Genomic DNA, 21,021 nt, shown 5'->3' with positions numbered 1-21,021 from the left:
AGGACATGGGTTAAAGGGAAACATGTAAGACCTAACATAGTACTCAATATATCAAAGCCAGGTACTAAATAAATAGCTCGTTCATTTGTGAGGACTTTATAGAACACACTCTCTGAGCCAGACATTAACTAGCTTCTGAAAATACAGATATCAAATAATACATTCTTTGACCTGAGGGAGCTCATGGTCTAATAAGAACACAGGCGAACTGACAATTGCATTAGAGTACGAGGATTGTTACTTTATATGTAGGTACAAGGTACTAACACTGATTGACTGCCGAATTGTATCCTCTTACAGGTGACAGGGACTGGTTCCTAATGGCATGTAGGGATAGATCTTACTGACAGATGCAATATATAATGAGGAAGAAATGGAGGTCTAGGCAGTGAAGGAGCAGGATGCTTTTACAGCCATGCAGGTGACATGGTTTAGCTGGTGTCAAAGCTTATGGGGAGCCAGGTGGGCAGGAGAAGTAGAAGGAAAGGCAGGAGTGAGTTTCAGAGGCAAAACCCAAGAAGAGTACCTACATTTAGGATAACAATACTAGAAACAGTCTTCATGTATTTGAAAGACTGAGGAATGAAGATAGAGATACATTTATTCTATAAAAAATTAATAACTACAATAAACTAGGGTCAATGGGTAAGAGCCAAAGAAGTAAAGACTTGGTTGAGAATAAAATAATTTTCTAGCAACTGAAGTTATAGAGAAAATAAAACACAGTATTAAAAATGATGTTCACAGTGACAACAAATATGGATTCCTAATTTTTATCAAATATCTTCACATGAGGGAATCTGTTTTAATCAGTACAAACCTCTTTCTTTTGTTGGATGAGAATGAACTTCCTTCTGAGGCTATGGGTATGACAGGCCAAAGCAGACAAGCAAAGGCTAAACTACATCACTTAAAATCCTTTTTCTCCTTGTATACTTATGCTACAAATTGCATAGGGGTGGGCAAGAGTGGGTTTAGAGTTGCATTGTGACATTCTTTTGTAATGTGATTATTTTTTTTTAAAGATTTTATTTATTTATTTTTAGAGGGGGAAGGGAGGGATAAAGGGACGTAGAAGAACATCAACGTGTGGTTGCTTCTGGAGTGCCCCTACTGGGAACCTGGCCTGCAACCCAGGCATGAGCCCTGACTGGGAATTGAACCAGTGACCTTTTGGTTTGCAGTCCAGTGCTCAATCCACTGAACCACACCAGCTAGGGCCATAATATGATTATTATAATAATCATAACTAGCATGTCTTTTTCCTATATGAACAACTATAAACCTACTTTTGCCTACCCCTATATATACAACTGCCTAGTAACAACAGCTAGTACATGATCAATGATGTACATGTATTAAATGATAAATGGATAAAAGTAAAATGAATGTCTATTTACATTTTATAGGTAGTGACTTTGCATTGTCATGAAAATACAATGAGGCCACTGCTCTCTGGTCTGGAAGCCTTATATTTTGACTTCATTTGAAATAGTAGGCTTGGAGCTTTCTCCTTGTCCATCCTCCCTGACTGTGATAACTGTCTTTCATTGCAAGGTGCCAGCATCCCCCAAACTAACACTTATTTACCTCCACAGTGAAGCAATATGTGAGACGGACCTTTGTAACTAGGTCTTTTGCCATCAACCTTGCTTATTTAAGTGTTTAAGTGGTGTAAGTCAGGCTCTCCAGCCTTATCTTGACTTTCATTGTTTTCATTTCACATCTTCTTCTTTCCCAGCCTATTAACTCCCATTTTATTTCTGTAGAAAAGATAAGGTTCTTCTATTTTTTAAAAAAGGAATTCCCTTTATTTCACTTAGTGTAGCCTTCATTTCTTCCCTTATGCTTTTGCTGTACTCAATGAGTTCTCCGTGCTTCCTGATCACCAGTGTTTTGAACTCTGTATCTGATTGGTCAGCTATATCTGTTTTGTTTGTTTCTTTTTCTGGGATTTTGTTCTGTTCTTTCATTTGGGCCATATTTATTTGTCTCCTCAATTTGGCAGCCTCCCTGTGTTTGTTTCTGTGTATTAGGTAGGGTTGCTTTAACTCCCTGTCTTAGCATACCTGTTAAGTTGCATAGGAAAAATCTACAAATAACCAACAGTGAAGAGAAGGAAGCCAGGGTTCAAATCAAAGATTTGGAACATAAGGAAGAAATAAACAGTCAACCAGAACAGAAAGAAGAAAAAAGAATTTAAAAAAAAAAGGAGAGAATAAGAAGACTCTGGGACATCTCCAAAAGTGCTAACTTCCAAATCACATGGATGCCAAAAGGAGAAGAACAATAAATTAAAAACTTATTTTAAACAGTAATGAAAGAAAATTTTGGTAATTTGGTGAAGGAAATAGACATATAAGTCTAGGAAGTACACAGTCCCAAACAAGTTGGTCCCAGAGAGGACCACATGAAGATATATTGTAATTAAAGTGCCAAAGGTTAAAGATAAGGAGAGAATCTTTTAAAAATTTTATTATTGTTTAATTACAGTTTTCCCCACTTCCCTCATTCCTCTCCTCTGTTCTGAGATAAAGAGAGAATCTTAAAAGCAGCAAAAAAGAAAAAAAGAGAGTTAACTACAAAGGAATTCCCATAAGACTATCAGCTGATTTCTCAAAAGAAACTTTACAGGCAAGAAGGGACTGGTAAGAAGTATTCAAAGTCATGAAAAGCAAGGTCCTACAACCAAGATTACTCTCTCCAGCAAAGGTATCATTTAGAATTGAAGGGCAGATAAAGTGCTTCCAGACAAGGTAAAGCTAAAGTAGTTCATATCACCAAGCCCTTATATAAAATGTTAAAGGAACTTATTTAAGAAAAAGAAGATCAAAACAATGAACATTAAAATGACAACAAACTCACAGCTATCACCTGCATCTAAAAAACAAAAACAAAAATAAGCTAAGCAAACAACTAGAACAGGAACAGAATCATAGTATGGAGATCGTTTGGAGGGTTATATGAAGGGAGAGGGAAGGGGGAAAATGGGGGAAAAGGTACAGGGATTAAGAAGCATGAATGGTAGGTACAATATAGACAGGGGAATGTTAAGAATAGTATAGCAATTGGAGAAGCCAAAGAACTTGTCTGCATGACCGATGGACATGAACTAAGGAGGGTGGATGGCTGGAGGGAAGGGAGCTACTGGGAGGAGGGGGCAAAGGGAGAAATAGCATAACCAGCAAAAGATACTTTTAAAAAGGAATTCCCTCTTTTTGACTTTTGACCTATTGACTTTTATAGATTCTAGTTGGCATGGCAATTTTCTGCTGATACATATCCTTGTTCCTCAGGCCTGTCGGTAGTTTGCAGTGGAGAAAACTCCTGATACAAATATCCATAGTGGAATTATATCATGATCCTATTGATCTAAGATTCATTCATTTATTGAGCACCCACTCTTTTCTCCATATAGTCTTCTGCCCTCTGGGTGAAAAAAGAACAAGTCCCTTCTCTTTTATGACTTAAAATGTAAATGAAGTATAACAACCAAGTTACTTCCACATGTTCATAGCAAATCAGGCACTCTATTTGTATCTCCATATTTTGGATTTGGCCCCCTCCATGTGTCTTTGCAAGATTTTACCCTCAGGAGAAATATATTGACATAAGATCAATTATTCAGAGTTATTATTATTATTTGCTGCTAAGATGAAAGCTTATCAATGCTGAAAATTTTAAATATTCTTTTTTCTCCTAAAAGTGGTAACAGTATTTTGCAAACGTTAGCAAGCAGATCACAATTTTGTGAGTCTGTGCTTCCTTCCTCCAGTAGAATAATTTTGAGCTGTACTCACTCAAATTGTAAAACTCTTGAGTTTTTGTACTCATTTTTCAGATTACTTGATTGAAAGATCTCATCTATCTAAGAAACAAAATGGTTAAATGAAAGCATATTAAATTTAAGATTTACACTTTTGCTTAAAAATTTAAATAGTAATCTTTAAGTTTGCTTAGAACAGGATTAGGGGCACTTTCCTTCTCTGTCATAATGAGACTCATACACTTAAGCATTCTAGGCGTATTACATTCTTTTACTAATTTTTTCAAGGTAAGGAAACAGAATCTATGTATCTTTTCACAAGTAGTTAGTAAAACTATGTTATGAAATTTTAAGCCAGCTGAAGAGAAACAATCTCCTACCATTTGCTGAAGGTCAAAAGCAAGAACTTTGAAATCCACTGAGAGTTTGTCTTGCAAATTAGGATTATATGTAGCTCCTGATGTTATTTTCAGTGTCCCTCTGGCTTCATAATTTTTTCCAAGTACTGCATGTAAATAAAATAAAAGAAACACTTAAAATATGAATTATAAGGGAGACTATGCTCATTCTGATAAAGACATGAAGTTCTTGCTTCATGTGCTTGTCTGAGGTTTTTTTTTTTCTTTGCAGTTCTAATGTTTCATAATCAGTTGGTTTTTCCCCTTATGTCATTGCTTTAGGATTAAAAATTAAACTACTTCTCCAGCATATTAAATTTTTTTCTGTTCTTACAAGTCTAACCCAGATTCCATGCTTCCAAGCTTTTTTTTTACTGTTGAGATTCTTTTTGGAAAATACAGGGATGATCAACTGGCACCAATTATGGAAACTGATTCAGGGAAACATGGTGAGAACTGGACCATTAAAAGCGATGTATTGCTTTCAGTTGCCTCTTGAATACCTCACACCCAGGGGCACTGCTGGTTTTCTGCATGTGACTGCTTTGAAGATTACAGTGTGTGTGTCACTTTGAAACATAGCTTGAAGCTACTCCTTTTACTCTAATAATTATAAAATTGGCATGTCTGACCTTTTACCATTAGATGGTGAATGTTGTTGTTAGGGAAGTTATTGAGAATGTTGCAGAAAATATATTATCTCAATATTAAAAAATGTAAGGAAAAAGCTAAAAAATTGAATATAAATTTGTTGGTACTAAAATGTACCATTAAGTCCTGCATAATGTCTTTATCAGAATATTTTCTTTGATATGTATTTATATTTAAAATGAATTGCTTAAACTAAAGCTTACACAATGATGAAATCATGGTAACTGTAATGACCATGATATGTAATTCTCACATTGACCTGGAATGACGAGAAGTTATTTCTTCTTTTCCCTGATGAGAAAACTGGAGCTCAAATTTACTAAGTATATTTCCCAAGCTAATGGAGGCCGTAAGCTACCAATAAGGAATTTGGGCATAGAATTCACTGACTTTAGAAACCAGCATTTGTCATATATTAATGACAAACTTCTGGAGCAGAAGAAACATTAGAAATAATAATTCAAACAAAAAAAATGCATTTAGTTGGAATAGTTATCATGGCAAATTTGATGTAACATGTTATTTATAATACTTTATTTTTTAAATACCCCAAATTACATTTAAATTTGCGTGATTAAATGTGAAAGACAAGGAAAACCTGAGACAAGACAAAGAAAATTTGTCATGAGTTGGAGACTAAGGAAGTGTGATAACTAATCTCATATAGGACTCTGGATTGGATCCTCAACAGAAAAAGGACATGAATAGAAAAACTAGTGGAATTTTAAAAAAGTGCGTGATTCAGTTAATAACATTGTGTCAGTGTTAACTCTTTGGCCATAACAGTTGTGCTATGAATGTACAAGATATTATAAGGATTCAAATTTAAACAGCTTCCTTAAATTTCTGCCTCTGATTCATTACCTGTGAAAGGAGAGCAACTCACAGATTTGTTTTAACAAAAGAATACCTTTGAAGATCATTGGAAAGTTTTTGGTACATATAAGTTTGCTGTAAATAATAATTCACCTCTTATTTTTTCTGCTTATCATAATTCACTACTCAGGCAGCTTCAGATATTTATAATTCTCCATTTACATCCATATTTTCTTATATTATTGCAATTAAAATGGTTAGTTTATCAAAGGAATGAAGATATCATTCCATAGAAATAAATAATATTTTTCAACTTGATTTATTGACTTGTCAACAATGTTTTCATATGTTTATAATTTAAAGTCTATCGAAATTAACTCACAGGCTATAAAACCTACTTTGTTGTATGTTGAAACTGAGAAACAAATTGAACAATTTTTATTTTAAAAATTTTGTTTCATGTTAGAATTCTGAATTAAGTTTCAAATAAATCATAGATCAACCAATTTTTCTCATATTCTACAAAGTAAACTACAACAAAGCATCTGAAGGAACGTAAATAGCTTGTCATGAGAGCACAGCCGTGGACACGGTGTCCGGGCAGGAAGACTGAGATTGAGGTGGGTGCACCCACCTGAGAGAGCCTTCCCCGGGACTTACCTTTCTCTGATCCCTCGATTGCCAGCCAGGACACTGCAATTAACCCAGCACAGAGAACCGCCAAAATGGCAAAGAGAGCGACAAACATCACTTCATAGGTGCTGAGAGAAGGTTGCTTTGAAGGTACACTTCTTTTTGACACCATTTTTGGCTTTTGAAGATATGCTCATCTAAACACTGTGAGAGAATATAAGAACTCGCACCAACTGGAGAGAAAAATCTCTTAAGTTTTTAAAAAAGATTTGGAAAACAACACATGAGTCTACACTAGTCGTACTAGTCAGTGTAGATGTGTTGTGTGTGCCCAAAGGGCAGCATTGCGTCTCAACATGTTAAGTAGATTTAAAAGGGCAGTTAATCTTTAAGAAAGATGTAAATGAGCAAAGAGATACCTAGAGTTGTAAATGTTAATCATCTGAACAGGCCATTTGTCAGGATGAATGAAATTAAATGCATGTTGTAAGCAGAAATGACACTTTATCATTTTGCAAACCATTAGGAGAAATATAAAATTCATACTGGACAAATTAGTCACTAGGCACATGCATTTGATGTGTGTGGAGAGTTTGTAACAGATCAGCATCTGTGTCGTGACTCAAGTTATATTCAGGCATTTGTCCTGTTCAGCGTGTGTATGTATATGTGTGTGTGTGATATTGAAACAATCACAATTGTTTTCCGTTCATCTTTTTCTTTTTTTAACTGTAATTTTCCCACTACCACTTATCTTCCTTAATCTTCATTATATTACTCAAGTGAAGTTATGCAATGTAAAGCAGCATTGATTTAACTTCAAGGAAAACCCACTTATGCAGGGTGTCAAGTGGCTACTCTCTATGGTTTTGTGCAGCCATCAATGAACGGGAGTGGCTGCCGTGAGAGGAATAAAGCATTTATTTCTATTTTAAGAAAGTATTCTGGGAAGGGAAGGCAGTGCTCGCTTGCTCTCGGCTTTATAAACATGCCAATTGTAACAAGAGAACAGGTTATGATAACCACGTTCATAACTGTAATTCTATGCTTTCTGGGAAAATCTAGACTGTTTTCTGACAATTGAAGTACAGCTTATCATCGAAACTGCCATGCTACAAATAACAATGAGTCTAAGAATTCAAAAATAAATACAGGGAGGGTAAAAGCAGGTTTATAGTTGTTCATATGGCAAATAAGAAAATAATTGATAAATAAGAACACAAGAATAACCTCTGTGTTTCGTGTATTCACAGATAAACACCTATTGTTGTCCCACCCTGTAAATGAAATTAACCCTCATCTGAAGTAAGCCCATTTGCCTTTTGCTCTGATAAGCAAAACTGGCCACAGGTAATAAAGTCCCAGATCAGAGGCCCTTATAGACTAAAATGTGGCATATTACAATTGGCTAAAATAAGCAATAGGTACTTTTCTAATTTTTTTCTTTAACCTTGAATAAAGAGAATGGAGTGTTGCACTCTAAAATCCTCAGTCATAAAAAGCAAAATATAAATTTGAAAATGTATGTCATGGGATATAGTTGTACTTTTCGTTTAGCTGAATTAATACTAATTGCATTATTAGGCACTTCAAAGTATACATAAAATGAGAGCTACCATGGATGGAGTTGGGAGGCATTTATTTCACTTCTCTTCTGGCAGGTGATTGTAGTTAATAGGCCAGACCATTAGATAGAATTGTACCCTGGATGGTGCCCCTTGAATTTGAGGAGCCAAAACACGGGGGCCCAATTATTGTCTTTTTCATTATAGTTGATGCAGTTCAATTAGTTTTTGGGAAATCAAGAACTTTATTATACTTCTTTTGAATATTTATAAGGGAAGGAGAAGATAGCAAAATGAGTTTACACGCTCTGTTCTCAGCACAGGGTAATACTATATTAAATATAAGATTGAAAAACAAACATTATAGAGTTAAGTTTGGAAATAAAATGGGCATTCATATAAAGCTTCCACAAATTATTTGTTTTGAGTAATTGTAGTTAATATGTCCGAATAAATGAGAGGAAGAATAGCTTTCTTTTAAAAACTACAATTTATGCAAGACAGACTGAAATCAAGCAAACTGGTTAATGTGAGAAAGAACGAATCACGTCTTAAAATTTTAAAAAGTGACCCAAATAAAATGGAACTTGCCCTGTCAGATAACAAAAACCATTGCGAGGTTACAATAAAGAGGGAGTGATCAGGGCCCAGGAGGAGGAAGCTATCTCAGTGGAACAGAACAGAGAGCCGGCAGACCAGTTGCTTTACATACGGAAGCCTCATCTATCAATACGACAGTGTTACTAATAACAGGTGAGGAAAGGATGATGGCTCAGTATATGAGGTGGGTTAGTTAGTTAGTTATCCATTTCATGATATTAGGTCCTTATCTCACATCATAAAGATAAATACATTTCAGGTGGGTTAAATTACATAAAACGTACAGAAAATATGTAAAGAAAATATAGAAATACATCTTTTTGATGATGGGGTTCTAAAGGAGTTTTTTAAAAACAACTGAAAAATAAAAGAACCAACCAGGAAAGAGGATATTAAAAATTTCTACTAATTAACACATAAAAGACAAAGAGTAGGCAATTAAGAAAACACAAAACCAAACAAAGAAACAAAATGTCTGTAGGTGTTTGACTTTAGTAAGTGTTCAAATTTGGTAGTAATTATGGAATTACAATGAAAACTAAAATGAAATATTGTTGCCTTCAAACATACTAGCAAAATTCAACAAAATATGGAATACTTATTAAGAATGCTTTTGGAGATTCTACAGATGGTTTTTCCTCTCTGAAAATGTGTCCAAATGCCCCAACGTATCAAGTCAATTAACACAAAGCTTACTCCTGTGCTAGATGGTTCAAAGATGACAGATCTTTATGAAGTACACATTTGTTTGTCTCTATGGCATATTTTTTTCTTTGGTTTCATGTATAATTTTACATACTCTTCTAATCTCCAATTGGTAAACCTGTTTCTATTTTGTGTGTTGCAAGGAGACAGTAATCTTCCTTTGTAAAAATCTGAGGACTATCTGATAAACATCTTATTGGGTTAAAAAAAGGAGGGTAAGCCTTTTTAAATTTATTTTCCTCCTGATAAAGCAAACAGCCTCATGCTCCCCAGTTTATTAAGCTCAATGTCTAATTTCCTTTGCTCTTTTTCTTATTAATTAATAGTTAACTACCTATAGTAACATATTGATTATTTGTATAATGCTTATGATTTAGATTGTAATTTCTTCTCTTAATTATAATGATTTTATTTTAGTTTAATTCTGTTTTATCATCTTACTATTTATTGAGTTCTTATTGTCCTTAACTTTCTTATTGCCATATTTTATAATAAATAGTAATGTAGAAACATTTCCCTTGGTTAAATTTGCTCCTAGAATCCATTTTGGGGGCAATATTTTATTTACTATTATTTTTCTTCTCCCCTTTCTTTGTGGCTTCCATGCTATTTCTTTTTCTCTGGTTCATGCTCCACTTAGTGAAGCTGATTTGCTTTCCCATGGTTTTCACATAAAGCCAGTGAACTCTCCTTGCATTTGTATAAGCTACAGTTTGAGGAATGCATAATAATGCTTACTTTTTTTTTGTAAAACTGTGGGGTTGGGAGAAGGTGGTAAGGAAGGAGGAAAAACTCATGTGAGGCTATCATCCAGCCTTTGTATGATAGTTCATATTCATTTCTTTCCTTTGTAACTATGTCAAACATCCTGTACAAAGGATCGCTGGTACTAATGTAGATTCACTCTGTTCATAAATGTGTGTGGGATGCTACCGAGCTCTCTACTCTTCCCTAAAAGTTGTAAGTAGCCTCAAGAAAACCAACCACAAGGCCCTATGGTTTCCTCTCATTTCCACTGAGATCTCCTAGCAGGCACTGGTCACTAGGGGGTGCTAGATCTGAGATACTTGCTCAGTGTGCAAGCATTTCAACTTGCTTTTCTACAAATTGCAAGGTATTAAAAATTAGAAGTTATTTTGAGCTGTTCTAAGCATACTGATGGGGAGGAGAAAACTTATAGGTGAATAACAGAAAAGAAGAACCATGTTGAGTCTCTTATTATTCTTGTTATTAGACAAAGTTTGTGCCATGAACTTTGTTTTTCTTGTTTTGTTGTTTTCTTTTTTCTACCAGTGAATTTTTGACTAGCTTATAACTAATTCATAAGTCATTTAATTAGATTCTAGGAAACGATGTTTTAAGCTTCAGCTTCAATTTGAACTTTCCCCTAAAATCCACCCAATATAATTTCTGACCTACAGACTGCATCAATTTTTATTTAACTAAAACTTTACTCGAAAATTAATTTAGATGTCATATTAAAGGTTCCTGGCTTTGAAAATGCCTGAGTAAACAATATACTTAGTTCATTTATGTAAAAATAGTTTCAGCTGTTTCAAAAGTTCAGAAATAGCTGAAGTGAAACCAATGAATCACTGAGGTAGTAATTAGTAGAAGTTTATTGTGCATATACCAGAAAGACAGTTTGCAAACTGGGAGTGCTCAAACCAAAGCATGGAAAGACTCAAGAGTCTATCGTCATAAAGCAGCATGTACAATAAGGAAGCAGTGACTCCTCTCCACAGTGACTGGTTATTATATTACAGTTTTCACTGGTCACTTCATAGTGACCTTCGGAAACAGTGCAAGTTTTGCTCATGATTTCTGGAGGCATAAGCAAGAGATGACCTCAGTCAAGTTAGTCTTGCAGAATAAGCTAAATTAAGTTTTGTTTGTATGAGGAAACTGTTTTGTCTGCACAGGGAATTTCCAAGGCTGGTCCCTGTGTTTGATTTCAACAGCTGGATATTCTTTTACAGAAGGATGCATGAAAACAAAATAAAGAGATCAAAAATTCTTTGAGTTAATTGTTTCACAGTCCCATCACACAAGAATTGGATTCCTTTGCAACGTTTAGGTTCAGAGTAAAGAAAGCCCTATACAGTGCTACGTAATGAAATCATCTGTTTAAAATTAACTGCAGACCTGCACTCCTTGAATTGCCAAAAAAAAATGTATCTGCCATGCAAAGAAGGTGGTATGCTGGTGTGGGAAAGGCACCACACAAGCAGACTGTAGACCCTCACCTGCACACCCTTCCTAGGCAACCATGGGAATTTCGCTAAAACCCTTTTTGAGTTTCAGTTTTCTCATCTGGAGATCAAAGTTATTGATCTTCAAATCACTTTCATCTCTAAAGTTTCATAACTGTATGATTTCCATGGCCCCTTCCAAAGGAAAGTAAATGACTTATGTCTCTTCACATTAAAAAAGCCTTTCTTCCCAGGATTTCTTTCAGATATTCACCTAAACAATCACCTATGTGAGACAAGGTCTTTTCAAATGTTTTCCTAGGATCTTTTCCTTCATGTCTGCCGCTGACCTTTCATTCTCATTGCAGCTTCTTTTTATCCTTCTTTGGTCTGACCACAGTAAAGCCATATTTACTTTCCCATTGCTAATGCAAATGCTGCTTCCTAGCTCTTCATCCTTTGTTCCTGCTCCACAGCTGGCTTCTTACCTGGCCCTGTGAAAGTCGCTCTCACCCAGCCTCTCTCCCTAATCTACTTTTGTCTGGAAAGTGGATTATGAAACTTTTGAATAAAAGGTATTATTCCAGAACATGCTGAACTACATAGCACTTAACCGTTTCGAAGGAGAGAACTCTATTGATGACAGTATTATAAAATAGACCTGTGTTTCAGAAAAGAAAAATGAACTAGGCTGGGAAGATTGGTTTTTCCCAGTGTGGGGGGGTACCACACTTTTTATAGCATTTTAGTTGGTTAGGTGGGAGCTTTGAAAAAAATATCAGCATGTTCTTCCCTATCAGCTGCCAGTTTAGGTCATTTTCAAAGAAACCCCCTATGTATACAGAATTCTAACCAATTCACAACCCCATGATTTTATATTGTTGTGCCAGCCACATCTGTAGCTCAGGCAGGATTTATCTTCTCACCATGTTACTTTTTAACTTTAATCATCTTAGTGCCCGAGGGTCAAAAGATTTACTTGATATTGAAAGAGAGGCTGCCTACTTGTCAAACTTTCCCAGTACCCCTTTATCTAATTGCCCTGCTATTATCACCCAAGTATTGTATCGAGCTTTACTTTTTCCATAGAATAAGTTTTCCACATCAACATGCTTAGTTTCCACTGTCTTATCATTAAAAGAGTTCCAGAAAGCTCATATTTTCCTTCCTGACCGGAAGCATAAAGATAAGATCCAATTAAAAGTTCCCATAGTTAAGGAAACTAAAGTTTCCTGGCTTGGTCCGGGCCTGGACATTTCCAATTAAAAATTTGCCCTTCATCCTTATGCCCATGTCTCTTTAGATACCACCCAAGTAAGTCCACTGGATAATATATATTTTTACTAGGTAAGTGTATAGGTTTTTTATTTGACTATTGTCTGCTTCTTTATTATTAAGAGTGTCAGTTCCTACATGAAAGTGGCCAGTACGTGGTGTGCTTTTTATTAAATAATATTGCATCATTGTAACCAAAAGCAGGTCCAGCTGCCTGCCACTACAGGAGCCAATGCTCAAGAGGCAGGTGCTGATGCAAAGGAAAGTGGTTTACTTGGAGATGCTGGCCATCTGGACTAAGGGAGACTTACATCTCAAAGCCCATCTCCTAGAAGATGGGGACTCATGTCACAAAGCCCATCTCCAACTCTCTGTGGAGGCAGGGTTTTTTTTTATAAAAAGGGAGAGGGGAGCAGAACAAAGAGATTGAGGGAGGGGGAGGCAAAGTTCTCTACATGCAGATGAGCAGAGTCCAGTCCAATAAGGCAAGCGACGGTCTGTGTACATCGTCCTGCCTCATGTCATCTCCCTGAGTGTTGGCTCTGGGCCACCAGCAACAACCCCTGGTTCACAGGTTTTTTAAAAAATATTATTATTGTTTAATTTTTAGTGGCTGTATGATTAGGATCAGGGATGATGGAATGTGGAGAAACAGATATGTGCAACCTCTGGATCTGTCTGTAAGGAAGCTTTGCCAGAGTTTTTGGCCTTTTTTCTGAAGGCTATAAAATGAGGAAAAGCTACTTAGTAGCTGTGAGTCGTGAATGGTAGAGCCCAGCCACATGCCCCGGCATTTCACATCTGTACTATTACGCGAGAGTAAGAAAAACGTCTGTTTTTATTTCATCAGCCTATCTCTTCTTGACCTTGCTTTGCCAGTAGTTGCCCTTTATCCATGGTTTCTCCTTCTCAGGTGTCAGTACACCATAGACACACCATGGTCCAAAAATTGTACATGAAAAATTCCAGAAATAAACAGTTCCCAAGTTTTAAATCGCATGCTGTTGCTATCTCTTGGATTTCTGCTTCATCCTGCCCAGGACATGCATCATCCCTCTGTGCAGAAAAGCCCTGCCGTGTGCCTGCTCTTCGGTCCCTCCATAGCATCTCAGTTGTCAGATCAGCCATCACCGAACAGCGGTGCTTGTGCTCATGCCCCCCTTATTTTACTGAAGAATGGCCCCAGAGACATCCACAGAACTTCCTTGACAGTAGATCATTATAACTGTTCTATTTTATTTTTATGTGTTTTTGTTAATCTCTTACTGTGCTTAATTTATAAATTAAACTTTACCTTAGATCTGTATTTATAGGAAAAAACATACTGAATATAGGGTCCCGTTCTATATGTGATTCAAGGCATCCGCTGGGGGGTCTTGGAACATATCCACTGTGGATAAAGGTGAGGGGGTTGCCATACAGAAAAAATGCACTTATGAGTTGTGCTGAAGAATTGAAACCTAATTAATGATGCAAGTTAAAAGTTTTAAAAATAATTTCTTTAGAAAGTGTTACTTAATTCATTTGAAAGTAATAATTATTCAAGTACAACCTTTTAATGACACTTTTTCTTTTTCATACATAATTATTCCAGTGTAAGAATGTATTAGTTCTAAACTTAATAGACTTCTACTAGAATGTTAAGAGATCCATGTAGGTTCTTCTCTTAGTTTCTTTTAAAATTTCAGTAGCTCTTACAATTTTAAAGTACTCATACCACATTTTAATCTTTACTTTTCCAGAATATGCTAGATTAAAATTCAGATCATTTTAAATATCATTTGGGCAATAGGAATGCATGTCCTTATCAACACAAGACATTTGTCAGGAGAGCCCAGTGGGGGCGCTCCCTGGGTTGCAATGGCCTCTCGAGGACATGGGCTCCCTCTGACTTATCCGTGTCATTAACAGAGTGGAGATGACATTGTTTAATTTGTGTAGTTCTAATACTGAGCCAGAAAGTGAAATCCTTTGATAAATTCACAAATTATTTGCAGCATACTCAAAAGCATTTTAAAAATTAGTCTTCTTCTTGTTTGATTTTGACTTTAAAATAGCCACATGGCTTTGACTTTAGCTCTTGTTTTCGAACATGATAAACTCATTTATTCAAGAATATACACATCAAGTCCTGTCAAGACTTTAGAAGTATTTATTTTCCATGATCTTTTTTTTTGTCCTCGTAGATTAGAAGACATTAGTTCTGAAGATAAAGCCTATCTACTCATACCAGAATGATTTGAAATAAACAATGCTAATTAACTCTACACAGATAATGTTAAAATGTTACATTTTGATTAATTATAAGTTTAATGTTTGTGTGTGAGGCAGCAACTTTAACTGAGTGAATATAAAGGAAACTGGAATGGAAAAATGTCATCCTGTTTATAACATTTCAGCCAGGTTTTACATAAAAGGCCTCAAAAAGTAACAGTATTAAGATTTTGGACATGTAAGCCTGATCATCATTTATTTGACTTATTTGCTTTTAAATTATTTTTCACCTGTTTTCACCAAAAAACATGTTATTAAAAATTCAATAAAAAAGTCTCTACCTTGTGAAAGTAAGAAGAAAACAATAAACCATTTTAGCAGTTTGGATAATCCTACCATTGTGTCCCTTATGTGAAAAGTTTAGCTAGAGCAAATAATTAGGTGCAATGGCAGCCAGACTGAGATCTCTAGAGATAAAGAATGAACATAAGCCCTGGCTGGTGTAGCTCAGTGGATTAAGCGCGGGCTGTGAACCAAAGTGTTGCAGGTTCGATTCCCAGCCAGGGTACATGCCTGGGTTGCAGGCCGTGACCCCCAGCAACTGCACATTGATGTTTCTCTCTCTCTATCTCCCTCTCTAAAAATAAATAAATAAATAAATAAATAAAATCTTTTTAAAAAAAGAATAAACATAGATTTTGTGGAGAGATCTCAAAACAGTTATGTAAATAAAACATTCGATTAAAGTATGCAATTAAAATATCTAATGCATTTTTTTTTCAGTAGCAGGAGACTACAAAAAGAAAGCTATTTTTTTTGAAACATTTTAAGATTCCTACTACATAAACTGCTGTCTATGCTGAACAAAGTTTGATATGTTCACAGTTTAATTAAATTCAAGCTCAATAACCCAAGATAAAAATAGAACCTAAATCCCTTAGACATCTGTATCCTCTAAATATTTCTGCTCTAAAAAAATAAAATTAACTCGTAAATGAAATGATCCGAATGGATTGTCAGGAACTAATCTTGCTTAGTGTGAATTGATCCATAATAAGAAAATAATTACAGGAATGTTGTCATTTAGAACTGCAACCCCCACACCTATAAACATATGTGTGCACACATTACATGTACAGACACATACTCAGAATCACATACACATTCATACAAAATAAACCAACACACGCCGAGAACATAATCCCCTGGAATGTTATATCTGTTTTCAAGGAACTTGTGAGAAAACATTTGAGAAGCCTACCCTCCCTTTGTAGAGTTGTTGGGAGAAGCTGAGCTCGTCTAGCAATTTAAGAATAACAGCTGGTATCCTGGTCTCTTGCTTCAGCTAGAAAGTGACTAAATACATTTGTTGCTCATTTGTTCTCTGGGTCATGGACAATAAACACACAAGAAATGATACATTTTCTCCTCTCACTCAAACACACCCTCTCCCCTTTTTCACTTTACCCATTAATTTCTTTAACACTTGAGACTAGCAGGCAGACAATATCCAAAACAGAGGGCCTACGGGCCAGACTTCTGGGGTTTGTCATAAGGGAGTTAAGCACATTTTTTTCTTTGGAAAGGGTCCTACATCTCTTATTTTCATCTACTGTAGCAGTGGCCAGCTGGAATGAAAATGTCTTTCTGCTGTCAGTGCTGCTGTAGAATCCTAATGATTTCATAGTCACGTATGCAGAAATGACCGTGATCACATCTTTGTGACAGTGGAATTATCCACTTTATACAACAGCTGGATGGGATAGGACCTTAAAGTTTACAACCTTCCCATGCTTGGGATTTGCTGTTCATGCGGCCTCTTGCTGAAATGGGGAAAATGGCACCCCTCCAGCCATCTGTCACCCCCACTCTCCTGCCCATTCATCTCTTTGACGTGATCTAAGTATGATTTTGCTCTTACTCTACTAACTGTACAGTGGTGTGGCTGCAACTTTACAGCTATATTATTAGTTCACAGGAGAGAACACTCTCATTTAAGCATTTCAAAATAACCTTGACTAATCTCTGATAGGAAGTTTGTTGTTGTTATTATTTATATTATGTTAATATATTAATATTATAATATTAATAAAAATATTGTTATTTACACTACTCCTCTGGGTAAGTATCTCTCCTTGCTCCACTGGCACGAAGCTTGGCCACGACACTTGCAGTGTCCCTCCCTGCAGGTGCAAAAGATATACGGTCATGGGATGTGATTTTCTGGACTAATGAAATGTGAATAAAAAAGAGTCATCACTTTCCTCTTCTACAATGAGGAAAGCGATCTCCCAGATAGGGTTGGTAGGTCAGCCTGGGCACAAAGTGGAGACAAGATGAAGTGGAGTCAGAGGAGAGCCACAGCAGGCACTCGGCGTGGGCAGGGAGTGGATGTCTGCTGCTGTGTGCTGCTGGGGCCAGGGAGTCGTTTTCTGACGGGGTACAGCCTGCCCTGTCTTGACTGATACAGTTCCACTGGATAGACTTTTGTCTCTGTAAATGGGGAGCTGGCTCTTCTTTCCGCAACACCTGACTAGAAGTCAAAAGTCTGAAATATCTTCTTGACTTTGCTAATGATGTTACCTTAAACCACTTACTGAATTCTTCAGGTGTTAGTCCCTGCATTTATACAATGAATGGTTTGGGGAGATAGTGTTAGCCAGCGGTAGCATCACTAAGTCTATGATTAGAGTAACCCTGAACAGCATTGCTCAAGTCACCACTTGCCTTATTTCAGGCCGCCACAGCAGAATATCATAGGCTGGGAGGGCTGTCAACAACAAAAGTTTGTTTCTCACAGTTCTGGAGTCTAGGGTGTTAGAATAATCAAGGTGTGGTAAGGGCCACAGGCGGTCAAGTCTTCATTGTATTCTCACGTGGCAGAGGAGGCAAGAGCTCTCTCTGGAGTTTGTTTTACAAGAGCACTAATCCTGTTTAGGAGGGCTTAACCACCAAACGTTCCAGCTTTTAGCACCATCATGTTGGGGGTTTGGCTTTCAACATACTCCTTTGGGAAGGCCCTAAGCACTCAGTTCTTAACACCCTTATCTAGATTTGCTGTCATTTCTTTCTTATTTGAAAAAAAAAATTAAGTAGCTGGGAGGCTACCTAATTTCAACTTTGTAGTTGAATAGAATACAAATTCAACTGAATTTGCTGCTTCTATATGGTCAAAAAAGTCTTCAACATTTGAAAGGTATAACAAAAATTCATAGGTTGTGATAGGGGTCAGATCAACCCCAGCAGTACCTTGCATATAGTAAGTCTTGTATATTACCTAAAACAATTAGCAATTTTACTTAGCCTTGTGGTGATTCTCAATGGCATCATTAGTCAAGATGAGGAAGAGCTGACAAGCACACTTGATCTTGCTGCTGTATGAAATAAGCTTTTGATCTTTGGCTGCCTGTTAAGTACAAAGAGCATGGCCAGGTTGCGGCAGTGAGGATGGTGCTGCCAGTGACATTCACCATGTGGAGGCCACCTGGGCCTTAGGCTCATTAGAGACATCACTGCAGTGAGTCTCAGCAATATATAATCAAATGGTTTCCTGGTACATGGACTTTCTCCCTCTCACCCCCAAAAAGTGTCTAGGGAGACTCCAGGTGACTTATCTATAAATTAAAGTTCTACAAGCACAGAGTTTTCAAAGAGTAAGCTTGGGAAGAAATTTAGAAATTCTCCTTTGTTATTTGAAATATCAGACTTGGGACCACTATACCCTTAAACACTACAGCACTGGTATTGGGATACATGACATACTAATAAATACTAATATTTGGAATATTTCTACTAATATTAATAATAATACATACTACTGTAACAGGGTACAGCCAAGAGGGGGGGCCCAAATAGGGATTTGGAATGGGGCCCAGAACTCAAGCTGTCCAAGAAATATTAGGATGTCCTCACCACCCTCCCCCCTACAGGTGTGGGTTGGGGGAAGGGACAAATGGAGCAGGGACCTTGAGAGCTGTTTTGCATAGCAACAGCTTTGCAGCTAACCTCTGGTGTGGTCATTTAACACATCTATAACCTTTAACTGGTTGCATAGATATGTTAAATAGCTGTGGCCATGCTCTGAGCCAGGGGAATGAAAGTAACTTCCCCACCAAGACATAACTGGGAGGCAGGTCCCCCAAGTTACAGCACCTGCATGGGAGCTTAGAGATTGGCTCCATGACATGGGGCCATGCCTGCCTAGACTCATGATGGCAGCTCAGTAAAGCTGGAAGGATATGAGAGTGCTGGCAAGTGTAGCCAATTGTGGGAGGAGTCGGACATAGGGCTGCAGAGGAAGATTGGTGCGGGGATTTAAACCGAGACGCAGCAGCCATTGGAGAGAGAACCACTTGATTTTGGCAGAGTGGGGGCTCCTGTGGCCCTGGGAGGGAGAACAATGCAGCTTTGTCAGAGTGGGGACCCCTGCAGCTTTAGGAGGGGGAACCACCACTTGGCTTTAGCAGAGATCCCGGCGACACAGCTGATGGTGCCGGGAACCGAGGAAGGCCTACCAGCGTAATGGATTACTGGGAAGAACTGGGGGCTTCCTGAGCCATGGACTTCTTTTGCTTTTCCTGAGATATGGTACCCCAGACTGGGAAAAGGGGGAAGGAAGGACTGTGTGTGTTTATGGGTGTTTTAAGGGACTTTGGGATTTTGATGAAGGCATTAGGTCATTATTTTAAGTTTGTATAGCATTAAATAAACACTTCCTTTCCTTTTCATGAATCTCTGGCATTGAGAGACGTCTTTCCTATAGGGCGGCAGATATAACGAACCTGGGGGGTTCCTTTTGGTAATAGTGTATCGCCTTTGCCCCCCCCCTGTTGCTCTGTAACACAACCACTGGGAAATAGCCCCAATATAAGATGAATGTGAAATGAGATGACATTGCACATATGCAGTGCATTAGATGAGTTTCAAATAGACTCTTGGTCTTTGCCTGGAAGGATCGAGAATTTGGTGTTTCAGACCTTGGTCACAGTTTTCGGTGCTCAGTGTTCAGTCACAGATTCCTATCCTGATTGCAGAGGGGAGGCTGTGTGCTGGCAGGGTGGAAACAGTGGATTTTGAGTCCTACTTCCTTAGTTCAAATCTTGGCCTTTTGTTCCTCACTACAAAAACAGTGGATAGATTTTACTTAATTTCCCTGCAGGTCAGTTTCTTTATCAATATAGTGGGGATAATAATTGCCTAGATGTTAAGGAAAGCCTCAAAAAATTCTCCTTTGAGACCAGATATTCTTATCCTTGGTCAGAGAACAATTTTTCCTTTCTTAGGGTTCACTAATGAAATTATACTCAGTGATCTTCATTTAGGCATACCAGAGGTCATTATGTTTTTTGTAAGGTCACTACACGGTTTCATTAAAGAAAAATAGATACCCATGCAATAGCCATACTTTTGTTTGGGGATTTTACTCCCAGTCTATTGAATTTATTTATCCTTAATCTCCTTATGTTGTGGTTTCTTTGTTTAAGGTCTGAGTAGGATTTCCTGATATAAAATTTTGCCCAGGAAGATAATGGATTAAGTCTCATGGAGACTGCCAGTACATTTCATCATCTGTTTTAAGTTCACCCTTCACTGCTCGAAGAAAAATTATTGTTGACATATCCCTTCAGTTAAGCCCACTGAAAATTACAATGCTAGCTTTGGGCAAATACTTCTCAGACTATTGGTGTTTGCACCTTTAGGCGGCAGGCTGAAAACAATGTATTATCCTTCAATAGAGAGCAAAGGGAAGGCAAAACCCTCTATGTCTTGATACTTTGTGATGTGATTTTTAAACATCACAGTATGTTCTAACTCATATAGGAAGCATGCAATCTGGTGGCAGATCCCAAGACATCATTTCATGAAATTATTCTGAAAATAGAGTAAAATGAGGTAAATATATAAAAAGATAATTTCTTACATGCATTGACCATATGCTATGCTGTGGGTAATTCTAGGAATTTTATATGCATTTGCTCATTAAATTCTCACAATAACTCTATGGGTTAGGTGGCATGATGATCCCCATTTTACAGATATAGAAACTGAGGCACAAAAAATTTAATTAACTAGCCTAACGTGTCCACACGAATAAGCACCAGGAAATAAATTGAAGTAGTCTGAATTTAAACTCAAAACTTAATGGTTTAGCTAAACTCTAACTTCATTTTCCAAGCACCCTCTTCTGTATGGTTTTTGGTTTGGCT

General features: G+C 37.1%; 1 protein-coding gene across 1 annotated transcript in view; it reads right to left on the bottom strand.

Annotated features, from left to right (window-relative positions):
- The window catches only part of TMPRSS15 (transmembrane serine protease 15), a 115,707-nt gene extending 109,271 nt beyond the window's left edge, over positions 1 to 6,436 (bottom strand). Inside the window, exons 1-3 of the mRNA XM_045851784.1 lie at positions 6,291 to 6,436; positions 4,147 to 4,276; positions 3,801 to 3,868 (exon numbers count right to left, since the gene is read on the bottom strand). Coding sequence (XP_045707740.1) covers positions 3,801 to 3,868; positions 4,147 to 4,276; positions 6,291 to 6,436 — 344 coding nt within the window. The remainder of the gene's footprint in view (positions 1 to 3,800; positions 3,869 to 4,146; positions 4,277 to 6,290) is intronic.
- Positions 6,437 to 21,021: the final 14,585 nt, after the last annotated feature.

This window comes from Phyllostomus hastatus, unplaced genomic scaffold, assembly GCF_019186645.2.
Source record: "Phyllostomus hastatus isolate PE091 unplaced genomic scaffold, TTU_PhHast_1.1 phas_contig_86, whole genome shotgun sequence".
In the NCBI taxonomy this organism is placed as follows: Eukaryota; Metazoa; Chordata; class Mammalia; order Chiroptera; family Phyllostomidae; genus Phyllostomus; species Phyllostomus hastatus.
Note: the sequence above shows the minus strand (reverse complement) of the source record. Positions and strands in the feature narration are given on the sequence as shown.